General features: G+C 56.0%; 1 protein-coding gene across 1 annotated transcript in view; it reads left to right on the top strand.

The window, feature by feature from the left end:
* The window catches only part of VAC14 (VAC14 component of PIKFYVE complex), a 72,670-nt gene that overhangs the window by 18,002 nt on the left and 40,110 nt on the right, over positions 1–14,558 (top strand). Inside the window, exons 11-12 of the mRNA XM_063334139.1 lie at positions 4,884–5,028; positions 5,320–5,385. Coding sequence (XP_063190209.1) covers positions 4,884–5,028; positions 5,320–5,385 — 211 coding nt within the window. The remainder of the gene's footprint in view (positions 1–4,883; positions 5,029–5,319; positions 5,386–14,558) is intronic.

Consider the following 14,558-nt stretch of genomic DNA (forward strand, 5'->3'; position numbering starts at 1 on the left):
CGAGACACAAGCTGGCTGCTGGGAGAGCCGGGCTGGAGGGGCTGTGGGGCTCCTCGTGCAGATGGGGGTCCCCGCTTCCAGCTTTTGCAAAAAACATCATTGGAAGGGGACCAGAACCGCGTTTCGGAGGCGCTGGAGCTTTTCTCTGGCCCAGCTGACCCCGCCGAGGCTGCGATGGCTGGTGCGAGCCCAGCTCAGGAAGGGGAGGTGGAAGCGCAGTGGCTGGAGCAGAGCCCGGGCTTCCTTCCGTCAGTCTGAGCTGCTGCAGGAGAAGATGCAGATGTCTGTCCTGCCTCGCTGGACCAAAACAGCTGGAAAGTGCCTTTTAGGCTTTTTAGGCATCAGTGTTTCAATACAAGATCTGGATGGTTTGAGATGTATTGGGGCGTGGATCTCAAGACCAGGTTGGACGGGGCTTGGAGCAACCTGGGCTGGTGGGAGGTGTCCCTGCCCAGGGCAGGGGGTGGCACTGGGTGGGCTTTAAGGTCCCTTCCAACCCAAACCATGAGACAACTCCCTAACCATACAGCCGGGTGGATGGTCAGGCACGGCTGGCAAGCGGTCAGCTGGGCTTCCTGGGTTAGATGCATGGCAACTGGACAAGGGCGGTGGGACCGTGATCCCTCACCGAACTAGATAAAGGGACATGGGGACTCCAGAGGAGCCTTTGTGGTCCTTCCTGATGCAAGGAAGGCTTCTGGTTTTGGGTGGTGTTCAGCAACACACAGACACGTAAAGCTTCTTGTTGCTCTGCAGAAAGGGCAAACAGCTGCCACGTGGCTGAACTGCTCGAGACTGCATTTAAATTTGGACTTTTAAACGTGGTAGTTAAGGCTTAGCAGAAAGCTAAAATTGCCGCTTCTTATCTCATGCTGGAAGTCACCGTAGCCCAGAGCCCGGCGTGCCTTGAGGGTGAGCTGGGGAGTCATCAAGGTGGTGAACACTTGGGTGGAGGGTAGGGATGGTGCTGGGTGCCCTGCCAGCACCCAAGGGACGGTTGGCTGAGGGGCAGAACGATGGTTTGTTTTGAGCTCGTGTACCCAGCCTGCTTTGGAGTCCCGTTCTCCAGCAGCTTGTCTGGTGGAATCTGCCTTGCTCCAGCTTTTGGGTCCAGGATGTCCTCTTGGGGAAGCTCCTCCTGACTCTCCTCTCCAGCCTGGGGCGAGAAGATGGATTCCCTCCCCTGCTCCTACTGCACTGGATGGATGAGCTGGAGGGGGGACCTTGTGTACGCTGTCCCAGCCCTTGTCATGCTCATCTACAGCCTGTTGGATGCTTCTGCCTAGACCCTCTGCCTTTCCTCTTGCGAAAGTTCCTCCTGACCTTCCTCTCCAGCCTGGAGCAAAGAAGATGGGTTCCCTTCACTGCTCCCATTGCACTGGGTGGATGAGCTGGAGGGGGGGACCTTGGGCACGCCGTCCCAGCCCTTGTCATGACGATCTACAAGCCCGATGGATGCCTCTGCCTAGACCTTAGCCTCGTCGCTTCACTGGGAGAGCAGCTCGCAGGCACTTCCAGTACTGGGAAACGGCAGTAAGGAGAAGGAAGCCAAGAGCTCTGAAACGAGAGCAATGGAGGACAAGAAAGCGACAGCTTGTGGGACCAATAGCGGAGAGGAGCTATTTACCTCCTGGCCGCTGGCTCAAGCCCGTCGAGCAGCACAGCTGCCAGCCCGTATGGGAGCTGCCCTTGTGACTTGGACCACAATGAAAGAACCTGGATATTTCCACCCTTGGCAAGGCCGCTTAAAGGCTAGAGCCTGGCCTAGACCTTAACCTTCGCTGAAAAACGGGGTCAGGAAAGCAGCTGGGCCAGGCAGGAGGCCAGGAGGGAGATGACAGCTCAGGCGTTGGCAGAGAAAAGGCGACTGCTGAGGAGAGAGATGGCAGAAGCCCTTGAAGAAAAGGGAGAAATGAGAAAATGAGTTGATAAGGGACATGGGGTGAAAAACATTGCCGTGGGTTGAACGCAGTGGGGAAAGTGAGCTCTGTTCCCGTGCTGGAGGATGCTTTCTGAGGTGGGGGGACATGGGTCTCCTGCCCCACCACTCAACTTGAGCAAAGGGTACCGGTACCCAAAGGTTAGATCCTGGTGCAACCCCCATTGTTGCTCAGTTTGCCCTAAAAACATGTTCTCGCCGTCACAGGCAAATCATGGAGGCGGTGCCAGGGCCGCATTCGTCCTCAGGAGGAGAATCTGGGGTAGTGGGTTAGATGGAAGTGATTGCATCCGACATCTGTCCTGCCGCAGATGCCGGCATGGGGAGCTGGCCTGGCAGGCCCGGGGGATGGCATTAACGCAATGGCATCACTGCTGCTCCCGCTCCGCGCTGCCTGGGGATTACGGAGAGTCGGGTGGAGCTGCATCCAGCGCAGCGATCGCCATGCTCAGCTGCTGCTTCCCTCCCCCCACCCACCCCACCCCCCCGGCCCCGGAAAGGCAGCATCCCATGGGAATCCGGTGCCACTCCATCTCGGAGGCAGAGGAGCGCGGTCGGTGGGAGATTTTTAGCCCGATTTCACACGTTCACCAAACCTCTTGCCGTTCAGGATGGTGCCCTGCTTTTGTGCTGAGTAAATGAGCTGCTTCTCCACCGGCAACCCCCCTCAAAGGTTAAGCTCAGCAGCCGCGGGGAGAGGATAGCCGGCAAGGAGCTTTGCCCGGCCGCCATCCCTTTTCGCCGGAGCTGACCCCAGCGGAGCCGCAGGGCGGTGGTACACGGCATGGATGGGGTCTGGATGACTCGAGATGGGGGCAAAGCGCTGCCAGGCACCTCCTGGCATCACCTGGGCTGGATTTTTGACTTGAGCCACCCTGGCTCTGCCCACAGCCCACTCCCGGGCAGGTGCTGCATCCCTGCGGAAGGGGTTTTCACAAGTGACTTTGGCGCAATCCGTGCTGGGGATGGTTTGTTGCTGTGCTGGAAGCAGGGCAGTGTCCTGCTCTAATGATACCACCCCCTGTCCTCCCCGCCTGCCTCGCAGCAGCACGGAGCTGGCGGATGTGACAGTGTCGAGGCCACCTCTGCACTGGCTTCATGCGCCGCTTCTCTGCACCGTCCTTTTGGCCACCTCCCTCTGAAAACACGGGTCACCCTGAGGGTTCTTTTCCCCCCATCCTGCACAGGCGATGGGTATTTTAGCGTGGAGGTGTAATCGGGTCAAGGATTCGGGCTCCTCTTCCATCGGGAGCCCCATGCCACGTGGGTGTCAGGCTGCAGCGGGAGCTGGTTCTGCAGGAAAACCAGATACTGGGGCTGGTTCAGGCTGGCTTCCATCCCCTGGGATGCTGCTCCCTTGGACATCCCTTCTCCCCAGCTCCCCGTGCTCTGGGTCCCTCGGTTCCGCACATCTGAGCCTTTGGCTCTCGGCGGTTGTTTGCAACATCAAAGCGAAACTTAGTCCAACTCGAAATGCAATTTGCAGAGCCCGGCGTCTGTTACGTGATGCAGATCAAGCAGTCAGATATCTGCAGGGCTGCGAGGGGCCGCAGCCTCCTCGTCTCGCCCTTACAACGTGTGTCCTGGGGAAGATCAAATCCTATTAAGCAGCCGCTCGACTTGCGAATTATACCATGAGAAATCTGCCCCTTAGGATTTCTTATCAAACAAGATGCAGAGCAGCTCTGCGCACGCTAGAAAAATCGGCAAGTGGCTGCTCCAGCCTTGAATAATTCAGTAGCTTGGGTAGGACAGGAGGGACTTTGCTCTTCAATGCAGCTCCCTCTTGGAGGGCTGCTTCGACCGTCTCAAGGCCAACCATCTCTCCTTAACCTGGGCTCCTGTGACAGCTACTTCCCACCTCCATGCTGTTGAGGAGGTGGGAAACCCTCAGGTAGACTTCGGGATCACAAACAGGACAAAAAACTGCCATACCATGACCTCTTCTGCGTTGGTGTCTCCTGTCCCAGTGCAGATCCCAACTGTATGGGGAAAAACTGGGGAGTTTTTCGCCATAGTATGAGCTAAAGGTCTGCAGGCTGTCGGTATTATAAAAGAAGCGACGTCTTGGTGAACTAAGGGACTTGTTTGCGTTCATCCCTGGTTGATGACGGAGAGCTATCCTTGTCGTTTAGGGCGGCTTTTGGGAAACAAGATGATGTTCTCAAGGCAGCCTCGTAGGATAGAGCTGCATCCCAAACACCTTGCCAGCCAGGTCACCATCTGCAGTCCTCAGCGCGAGGCTGCTGGGATTGGCGGAAACTGGATGTCCTCGCCTGGTTGAGTGGCCCCAAGTGGAGTTTGAGGAGGTGTGGGTTGACGTTCTCTGGAGAAGTTTGAGTTGGTGAAACTTGAGTTGGATTCTGAATACGTTTTATGGATCTTTAGCCTTCAAACCCCAAAACTGATGACTGCGGTACAGACCAGTTCCTCAACACAGCCGTGGGACTGGAGTCATGTGGTGTGGTGTGTCTTTTCATGCAGAGGTACCAGCTGTTTCTGGAAAGCGGTAATCCTTGAAGCCTGGGAGAATTCTGTTGTTTCCAGAGTGAGTTTTTGGTGTGCTACCATGTCTCTCATTGCACTTCCCCGTCCCGTAATGCCAGTCAGAAGCTGCCTACACCATATGGGCAAACCTGGCCATGCCCAGCCATGACCCTACAGGCTTGCAAGCTTGAAGCTTGCTTCTTGGCTATTGGAACTCTTGGAAGACTTGAGCACAGTTCTTGGGTTTGCTATGAGCAGATCTGGATGCGGAGAATAAGAAATCTGAGTGGCCAGGCTGAGTGGGGCAGGAGCAGGCCCAAGGGGACAGTTGAGGTTTCTTGGGGTTTGAGCTGAGATTTTTTGATGTAGCCTGTGGTGTGTTGTAGACCTCCCCGCCGTGGGAGGAGTGAGTTGGACATTGCAGCACTGACCCAACCTCTTTCTCCTTTCCATGCAGCTCCGAGAGGATCCAGGTGACCCTGAACCTGGATGGGATAGTTCAGGTGCTGGACTGCCACCTTCATGACACGTCCATTGGGATGATGACCAGAATTGCAGTGCTGAAATGGCTCTACCACTTGTACATCAAGACTCCTCGTAAGGTAGGTCAGCGACTCGACGTGTGAGCTTCCTTCATGGCATTGAGCTCATCTGCTCCCAGCCTGCTCCTTGCCTTGGAATTGGCTGTAATTATCTTGGTGACACTGCAACCAAGCGTCCGCCTGCCTTTTCTGAGAAGGTTTTGGCTGCTGGATACTCAGTAGCTTAAGGAAAAAGAGCTCGCTAGCTCAGGTGGAAAATGCTGGTGAAGCTTTTGGCAGCCTCCCCTGGGTTGAGGGGGCAAGGGGTGACCAGGCCTGTAGGACTGAAGCCATCTGTCTTTCTGATTCTAGATGTTCCGACACACCGACAGCCTCTTCCCCATCTTGCTGCGGACCCTCTCAGATGAGTCGGATGAGGTGAGCGCTGCAGAAGTCCTCTTGAAAGCTTGCTGTCTCCACATCTAACTGGGCTTTAGATTTTTTGGGTTGAACTGAGGGATTTGGTGAGGCTTGGCCAGTGTTGGCACTGAGGGGTTCAACCCTGTTGGCTGAACTGAAGAAGACCCAGTGCAGAGCCTGCAGGTAAGTCCCCGGCTGAAAGCCTCGCTGTCTCGGTTAGGCTGGTGTGGTTGGGACCCGCTGTCTGTATAAACCTTCTACTTCATTTCTGAGAGTTGGGTGATGGCTTTAAACTAAAAGAGGGAAGGTTTAGACTAGATAGAAGGATGAAATTTTTTACAATGAAGGTGGCGAGACACTGGCCCAGGTTGCCCAGAGAGGTGGGAGATGCCCCATCCCTGGAAACATTCCAGGCCAGGTTGGACAGGGCTCTGAGCGACCTGGTCTAGTTGAAGATGTCCCTGCTTATTGAAGGGGGGTTGGACTAGATGACCTTTAAAGGTCCCTTCCCACCCAAACTATGATTCTGTTCTATGATCCTTCAAAGCCAGCTCCTAAAAATCCTTTTTTGCTTGCTTGGGAAGACAGCTGGGACTTCAGGTCGCGGAGCTGATGTCTTCCCTGTGGGTCAGGGCCTTGGTGAGTGGGAATTCAGGCTTTGTAGAGATGAGAGGGGGATCGTGTCCAAGCGTTCTGCAAAATCTGAGACACAAGGTGATGAAGCAGCACCCACCGCTCGCAGGGCAGTGTCAGCCTTGCCTGGTGGGGCTGCAGTAGGTGCCCGTGAGCTTCTTCTCCGCCCCGGGCATTGCTCAGACCCATGGGGTTTGGGCTCTGGGCCACACTTCTTCCTTTAGCCCCTTCCAGTGTCCTCCCAACTCAGAAATCAGATGCTACCTCATAGTCTGGGCCAACACGCCATTGGGACCTTTAAAGGTCCCTTCCAACCCAACACATTCCATGGTTCTATGGGACGTCTGCCCCGAGCCCCTTGGGGAGCTGAGCTCCCTTGGGGTTGGAGTTTTCTGGCTACCTGGAGGCCTTCTCTGCATCAGCTTTGCAGGGGCATCAGGTTGGCTGGGAACTTCTCGGCTTGGGAGTGGGCAAAAAAGGCAGCTGTGAGTGAGCCAGCTTGCTCTGCCTTCGCTCTCCTGCCTGCTCCCGCCTGCCCCTTGCCCGCCCAGTGCGGTGCTCTCCATCTCCCAGGCTGCTCCCTTCCCTGGGTGCTGCACCATTTTCCCATTCCCTTGTCTTTCTTCCTCCCCTCTTCTTCTCTCGTTCCAGTCATCTCAATTTTCGTAGACTCGCAGAACGGTTCGGGTTGGAAGGGACCTTAAAGATGATCTAGTTCCAATCCCCTTACCATGGGCAGGGACACCTCCCACTAAGATGGAAGGTGTCCTTTCCTTTTGGTACACTTCCATTTTGGCGTCTTTGGCGTCTTCTCCTCCTCTCCCTTCCACCCCGGAGCATTTCTGTGCTTGGGTGGGAGGCTGGCAGCTTTTGGGCACGCAGCTGGCCCAGGCGGAGCTTCTGCCATCAGCTGGATACCTCCTGCCCAGAACTGCGAATGATCCCGGCGGGTTGTTTTTGGGCCAGACCTTCCCCGTGGAATAAAAAAGTCCCGCGCTATCTGCGTCCCTTGACACGCTCAGGGCATCAAACCCCATCCCTGTGCGTGGGAGGGTGGGGGGCGTTTGTTTAGAGGGGAGGGAAAGGAATAAGCAAAAAGCAAGGGAACGACGGGCGACTGCCTGGCCGTTTTCCATACCCTGCTGCTTACGATGCAAACCTTTCCAAAAAGCGTCCCCGAGCGCACATCTGCCTTTGCAACGCTCTAGAAAGCCTGCATCTTGCAGATAGTCTCTCCAGCTTGGCAGGAGATCGCAGTGAGTCATGTTGCAATTACACTGCTTATTAATATTTGAAAAAAGCAGTGAGGAAAGGACCCTGGTGATGCATTTCCTCCATGTGACATAACTGGGAATGGCTCAAAAGTCATTTTAAGCTGATTTATTTAATCCTGTCTTCTATTTATTTAAATGTTTGGAGGTTGGGGTGTGGGGTTTTTTGTTAGGTTTTGGTTTTGTTTTTTCTTTTTTTTTTCAAGGAAATCCATAGACGAGTCGATCCATTAAACGCCACTGCTCAGCTGGCTCCCAACCAGATCTGCTGCTCTCCGCAGAGGAAATAGAAATGACCGAAAATAGTACGGGGGTTTTTTGAGCTGGGCGTTTTTGGGGGACGATGAGGACAGGATTGAGCTAGTTCGCCTGCGATATTAGAAAAAGGGACGTGGGGTGCTCTCTTCGCCGTTCCTCCCTGCTCGGTGCGGCGTTTGTGTGCACGTTTGCGTTGTCCTGGAGCAGACGGGGATCTCCAGAAGCTCTTGACTCTAACGGGCTGGGGATCACCGGGTTAGCGTGGGGGTCCTGCGTGAGCTTCCCCATCGGTTCTCTGATGGGGAAACATATCTCTCTCGCCTTTCCAGGTAGGGCTCCACGCGTTGTGAGGTGCAGCACGGGGTGTACGTGAGTTTTCAGGGTGGTTCTTTTTTGCTGTCTTCATCCTGCGATGCTGTCCTCCACAAGGGAACCTGGCTGGGCAGCAGTGCTGGTACCGTCTTTCTTCCCAGGAAGGCTGAACACCCTTTTGCAGTGCCTGCAGAGTCCCTGGCCCCCATGAATCACAGAATCATAGGGTTGGAAGGGACCTCTGGAGATCATCCCGTCCAACCCCCTGCCAGAGCAGGGTCACCCACAGCAGGTGGCACAGGAACGCGTCCAGGCGGGTTTGGAATGTCTCCAGAGACGGAGACTCCACCACCTCTCTGGGCAGCCTGTGCCAGGGTTCTGCTTCTAAACAAGTTCCTCCTCATGTTTAGGTGGAACTTCCCATGGTCAAGTTGGTGCCTGTTCCTCCTTGTCCTGTCACTGGGCACCACTGAGAAGAGCCTGGCCCCATCCTCCTGACACCCACCCTTTAAGTGTTTATAAGCGTTGATAAGATCCCCCCTCAGTCGTCTTTTTTCCAGACTGAAGAGACCCAAATCCCTCAGCCTTTCTTCATCAGAGAGGTGTTCCAGTCCCCTCAGCATCTTGGTAGCTCTTTGCTGTCCCCTCTCCAGCAGTTCCCTGTCCTTCTTGAACCGGGGAGCCCAGAACTGGACACAGCACTCCAGATGCGGCCTCCCCAGGGCCATGGCAGAGGGGGAGGATGACCTCCCTCCACCTGCTGGCCACACTCTTCTTGATGCCCCCCAGGATGCCATTGGCCTTCTTGGCCACAGGGGCCCATTGCTGGCTCATGGTCACCCTGTTGTCCACCAGGACTCCCAGGTCTCTTTCCACAGAGCTGCTCTCCAGCAGGTCGGCCCCCAACCTGTCCTGGTGCAGGGGGTTATTCCTCCCCAGGTGCAGCACCCTACACTTGCCCTTGTTGAATTCCTGGAGCGGTTGTTTTTTCACTAGCTCTTCACCAAAGGAGAATCTGGCTTTGGGGAGGGTCCAGTGCTAAGTCAGGGCTTTGCATCAGACTGAAAGATGGTGCTCAGGCACCCTGGTCTTTTTTTTTTTTTTTTAAGGTCTGGTCTTGCTGAGCTGCTCCAAGTCTCTCTATACGCTTGCCATAAATAATCGAGCCCAAAGCAAGGAGAGAATCGTGCTGGATGTGCTGTGTCGTGCTGTGTCCATGCCTTTTGAGTTGTCACGCCTGGTTTTATCGTTCGAGTAGCACAAGGTGTTGTGCCACCTCCACCGTGCGGAGCAGGGGCCGGTATCTCCTGATGCATCTGCGGCATCCTGAGTCATCTCTGCCTTCTCTCCTGCCCCACTTCCTCCCCGGTTCTCCCGCCCCGGTAAAGAAATGGTCAAGAGACCTAGTTAGGATTCACAAAGGCAGCAGAGAGAAGTTGGAGGGAAGCTTGAAGCACACGATTCCCTTTGATATGTAGACAAGTCAGGATACAGGATTCCTGGCTGTCAGGCGCCGTACTGCTGCACTGCGTCACCTCCTTCCCGTGCTTCCCCGGCAGGGAGATGCTCCAGCCCGCATTTCAGACCTGGTTTTGAAGGCAATCTTTAAAAGACTTGCTTAAAATTTGATGTGCTTAAAAACTTCCTTGCAGCTCCAAGACTTAGCAGCATCCTGCTGGGAATGGGGTTTTTCTGCACAAGCTGCTCCTTCCGTCAGCGTTGAGTCTCGCAGCCCTGACACCTGGTTCAAGAGTTGATTTTAGAAAAGGTGAAAAGCCAAAGCCCGAGCGCCTTTTTGGAGCAGTGGGTTGGACCTTTCCACCCGCAGGTTAGAAGCGCCGCTGCTGGAAGGCACTGCTGAACGGAAGAGCTGCTCTTTGGGTTCTCTTCCTCACAAGCTCCTGGTGCAAAGGCAGCCTCTGGAGCCAGGTGCCGAGTTCAGGTGGAGACACCAGGCGCTGAGGGCATCTCTGGGAAAACCGTTGACACAGTGGCGCTGCTGGTTTTCTTTCTTTGCTTTGTTTTCCTTTCTCCAGCGCCCAAATGGAGCTGTTTCTTTACATGTTCCTGTTTGCTTATCTGCTCCTCTCCATCTCGCTGGGGGTTGGAAGTTGTGCTGGGACTTTTGTCTGACTCATGCAGGAATGACGCACGAGGTGGAGCTGGTGGCTGATGTGAAGCGGGATAGACTCCGGCTTCCTCTCCACTCTGCTAATGTGAAAACCTACCTGCATTGATGCAGCGGCCAGGCATTCAGGCTCTGAACACAGCAAGAAGGTCCAAATGGTTTCTTAGCTTGCTGCTTGCAGCTGTATCTCCTTAGAGCATCCTTAGAAGTCTCCTCCCGGCGATGGACCAGAGTTGGTACCCGTTTCTAGAGAGGGTTAGCTGAGCCTGGGCTACCACCGCCTCTGGAGGTAGCGATGGACTTGAACCTCTACGTGACCTTCAAGCCAACTTCTCCACGAGGAGCTGAAACATTTTGCCCCTCTCTTGGCTTCCCAGTATTAAATAAGGAGAGGAGGAACCCCAGGTATGGTGGCATACTGGTAGTCATCTCTCTCCTTTGCTGTTAACTCCTACACCCCTCCTGCGTGTCCTGCCGCGGCACCGCAGCGTTGGGAAGCCCAGCTCTCTGCCCTGCTCTCTGAGCTGTGCCGTCGCACTAAATCCTGGCCGGCTTCTCCCATCGCGCCCGCTTCCCAGTACAATGAAGCCCCAAACAAAAGCTTGTGCCAGAGCGAATAGCTGTCTTAGCGTAGTTTGGTTTGGAGCTTTGCTCTGTTGGTTTTCGAGCCGTCGCGCTCCAGCTCCCAGCCTTTAATTCACCACGGCCAAAATACAGTGACCCCATGCAAAGCAGAGGGTGTAAAGTAAAGGTTGCGAAGAGGAGAACTCTAATGTATGTCTGCTTGGCTGTTATTTTTAATTTTTTTTGGTGGTAAAGCTTCTTTGGAGAGAGACTCAAAGCTCTAAAGTACCGAAGCAGGGAGGCTACTCGTTTTCAAGAGGGAAGTTACCCTGAGGGTGAGCTTCGGGCTGAAATGGAGGGGTACGGAGAGAGGGATGTAATTCCAGTTGGATGGCAGAAAGTGTGGTCAGCCCAGCTGGCCATACGTGGAAGCAGAAGTTTCCAAGCAGGGTGGGGCGATGCTTTCTCCAAGGGCTCCAGGCTTTGGGAGGGCACTGGATTGAAAGATAACCCGGGCGCTGCATTGGGCAGGAATAGGAAGTTTCCTGGGGGGAGCACGATTTACCGGGAGCTTCTTGGCTCGGTCCCAGTTCCGGACCATAATTGCATGGCTTCTGGAGACATATGCATAGAATCACAGAATGCGCTGGGTTGGAAGGGACCTTTAAAGGCCACCTAGTCCAACCCCCCGGCAGTGAGCAGGGACATCTTCAACTAGATCAGGTTGCTCAGAGCCTCATCCAGCCTGGCCTTGGATGTCTCCAGGGATGGGGCCTCCACCACCTCTCTGGGCAACCTGGGCCAGTGTCTCACCACCCTCAGCGTAAAGAACTTCTTCCTAATGAATATACGGCTTAGACATAATACTGAACAACTAGTGGCAAACGGGCAGTTTGGGGTCAAGGCGGTTTCCAGGAGGTGCCTGTAGCCTTCCTGGGTGAAATCACGAAGCAGAGTAAAGCCTCAAGAAATCTTTCTGCAGCGGAGAACAGGCAATCCCTGTCCCAGGGAGCTGGCTCAGGGTGGGATGAAGCCGTAGGATGAAGGATGCAGGGATTTGGTGAGCTTGGCTTCGGATGCCTGGCTCCCTGGGATGTGGAGAGAGGTGCTGGATGGGAGACAGGGCAGCAAATCAAAGCAAACCCTTTGCCTGACATGAGCTCTGGGACTCTGGGTGCTGAAGTTGAAGGGGTTGCAGGCATCCAGCCCCTCTCCCGCAGGGATGCTTCGGTTTCCTCCAGCCCAGTCCCCCTGGTTGGACCTGTCCTGCCTCCTTCCCTGCATGGAGAAATACCTCCTTGGCATCCCACCCTCACGCCTGGCATCAGGTGGCCTGTTAAGCTCCCACTACGCTAATTAAACACGTGGAAAGAGGTGCCCTGAGCTGTGACAGTGCTCATGCTCCTGCTGCTCGGGCTGCGCCGTTTCGGGTGGCTGTGGCCGTATTACCAAGTGACCCCCCCAACTGCCTTGGGGAAGAGAGGAGAAGCCCCCAGCCCCGCTGCCTTCCCTCTGTCCCCGTCCCCTCCCAGCCACAGGCTGAAATCCGGTGGCTGTAAAGGATCGGGGTGGGAGGTGGGGGGAAAGGCCTTGGCAAGATGAGAGGATGGAAGCTGCTGGGCTGGGGACCTGAAAAGAGGGCCGGTTAAATTGATGTGGGAAGATTAATGGTGGGTTTTCGTTTCTTTTTCTGTCTTTAAAACCGGGGCGGGGGGGTGGGACACACAGACGGGGACATGTAAGTTTGCTTTTCACACCGTGTGTGTCTGGGGCTGGGCCAGCCGCGCTGCTGGTCGCTCTTGGCTCCGGGGCTGCCTGCCCGTGCTCGCCTCCCTTCCCTTGGCTACGGCTAAAAGGTTTGGAGGGGGCGGGCGGGGGGAGGAAATGAAACAAAACAAAAAATGAAGCCCTCTGGGGAAGGCTCGGAGCGCGCTGCGGCAGCGGGGGCTGCGCTGGGGTGGTGGAGCAGGAGGAAGAACCCAGCAGCATCCTCGGCTTACCGGGTGTCCCCTCTGCCTCCCTGCCTTGCCAGTCCTGGTAGTGCCCTGGGGTTTTCCAGGGCCTCCCTGAGCTTGGTCCCCTTTGAAGAAATGCTTTGCAGTCCTTCACCTTCCTGTTCCCCATCTTGGGGGCATCTTGCTTCAGCTGGATTCCCGTCTTCTCCTTGGTGAGATTAACCTTCTGGTTTCACTGCCCTGGGACATCCGAGGCTGCCCGCGAGCACCTTCCTGGTGCGCGCAGGCATTTTCATCTTTTAATTTTCCTTTTTTTTTGGTAAAACTTTTCCATAAATACCAGCAAGGACAGTGTTTCCAGCAGCTCAGTCCCTATCCTTCCCATCCCGTGTGCGCCAGGAGCTGCTGCCCTGACGTCCTGGTAGTCAGCACGTGCTGCAGGATGCTAAGTCTTGCTCCTGCAGTGGATTTGGGGGGTAGTGGGGGGATCACCTCCCCTTCCCCCTGCCAGGGCCAGCTCAGTGTTTTGGCCGGAGGCAAAGTTCTCCCCAGGAGCATCAAGGCGATGCTTGGCACGCAGGAGGTGCGTCCGTGCACCACGTGCCGTTCGGGGGGCTGCTTTTCCCCAGCGCCGCCGGCGGCAGCAAAGCCGGTCTCGGCTCCGTTCAACCAGAACAAGCGGCAAATTAACCTGACCTAGATCTGGAGAAGCCGGAGAGACCCGATGGTTTTGCGTGCCCTCACAATCCGCGCTCTGGAGGCAAGACGGGGAGAAACCTCGTCTGTTCCTAGGGAGAAGAAATAGCTGCTTATTTATAACAGCTTATTTATAACTGTCTGGTAACCTGCTCCTCGTCCCCCGGCTGCGCAAAAAGCTCGCCCTCCTCTGTGCTGCTGTTCATTCCCAGGCTGGGAATGGTTCCCGACGTCGGCCGGGTCTCCCCATCCATCAGGATCCTGCTTCCCTGGCTCCTTCCAGTCCCCAATAACCAGCCCTACGCTCGCCTGGAGCAGGGGCACACTGCCCTACATCTCATCAAGCGCTGGGAAACCTCCACCGAAATCCCTTCTGGGCCAGGAAAACGTCCTCGGTGGCTACTCCTCGGGGCTGGCCACGGGGATCGTGCCCTGGCCCGGCAGCTGGGAACGGCTCGGCCCTTGTGCTCCGGCGCTGTCGGGTCCGACGGCTGCTCAGCTCCTGACGGATGGGACCAGCTTGCTCCTGGCGCAGCCGGGCCCGTTGCCATGGCAATGGCAGGATATTGCTTTCTTACAACCTCCTCGCTCACACAAAGCCAGCCGCCGGGCTCCAGCTTTGCTTAGCGCGGGGATGTGCGGCGCATACCAAGCGCTCCTGGCTTTCCTCCGGCCCTGGCTGGGAACCTGCTCCGGAGCATGCGGGGAAGAAGCAGCGGGAGCCGGAGCTCCCTGCCTCTTTCCCACGGCTGGAAAACCCCAGGTCTTTGCGGCTGCCTGCTCCTCCTCGTCCTCCAGGTGTTCGTGCACCCATCCCTCCTCTTTCTTATTTCCTACATGCGTTTCATTTGTAAAATCCAACCCGTCCTGGGTTTTTCCACCTCCTGACAGTGACCAGCATGGCTGGCTTGCGGGGGGGATACCCCTTAACATCCCCAGAGCTCAAGAGGTCCAGCCATACCCTCGGTGGTGCCAGTCACTGCTCCCCGGGCAGCCTGGACACAGCATCCCCAGCCCAAGCAGCATCTCAGAGATGAGGCTTGGCACACAGCTCGGGGGGGTTCAGAGAATCATAGAATGGGACCTTAAAGCCCACCCAGTGCCAGCCCCTGCCCTGGGCAGGGACACCTCCCACCAGCCCAGGTTGCTCCAAGCCCCGTCCAGCCTGGCCTTGAACCCCTCCAGGGATGGGGCAGCCACAGCTTCTCTGGGCAACCTGGGCCAGGGGCTCACCACCCTCACAGCAAACAATTTCTTCCTCAGATCTTGGCTAAATCTCCCCTCTTCCAGTTTGAACCCCTTCCCCCTCGTCCCATGGCTCCCCTCCCTGCTCCAGAGTCCCTCCCCAGCTTTCCTGGAGCCCCTTTAGGGCCT

Source organism: Chroicocephalus ridibundus, chromosome 4, assembly GCF_963924245.1.
Source record: "Chroicocephalus ridibundus chromosome 4, bChrRid1.1, whole genome shotgun sequence".
Lineage (NCBI taxonomy): Eukaryota > Metazoa > Chordata > Aves > Charadriiformes > Laridae > Chroicocephalus > Chroicocephalus ridibundus.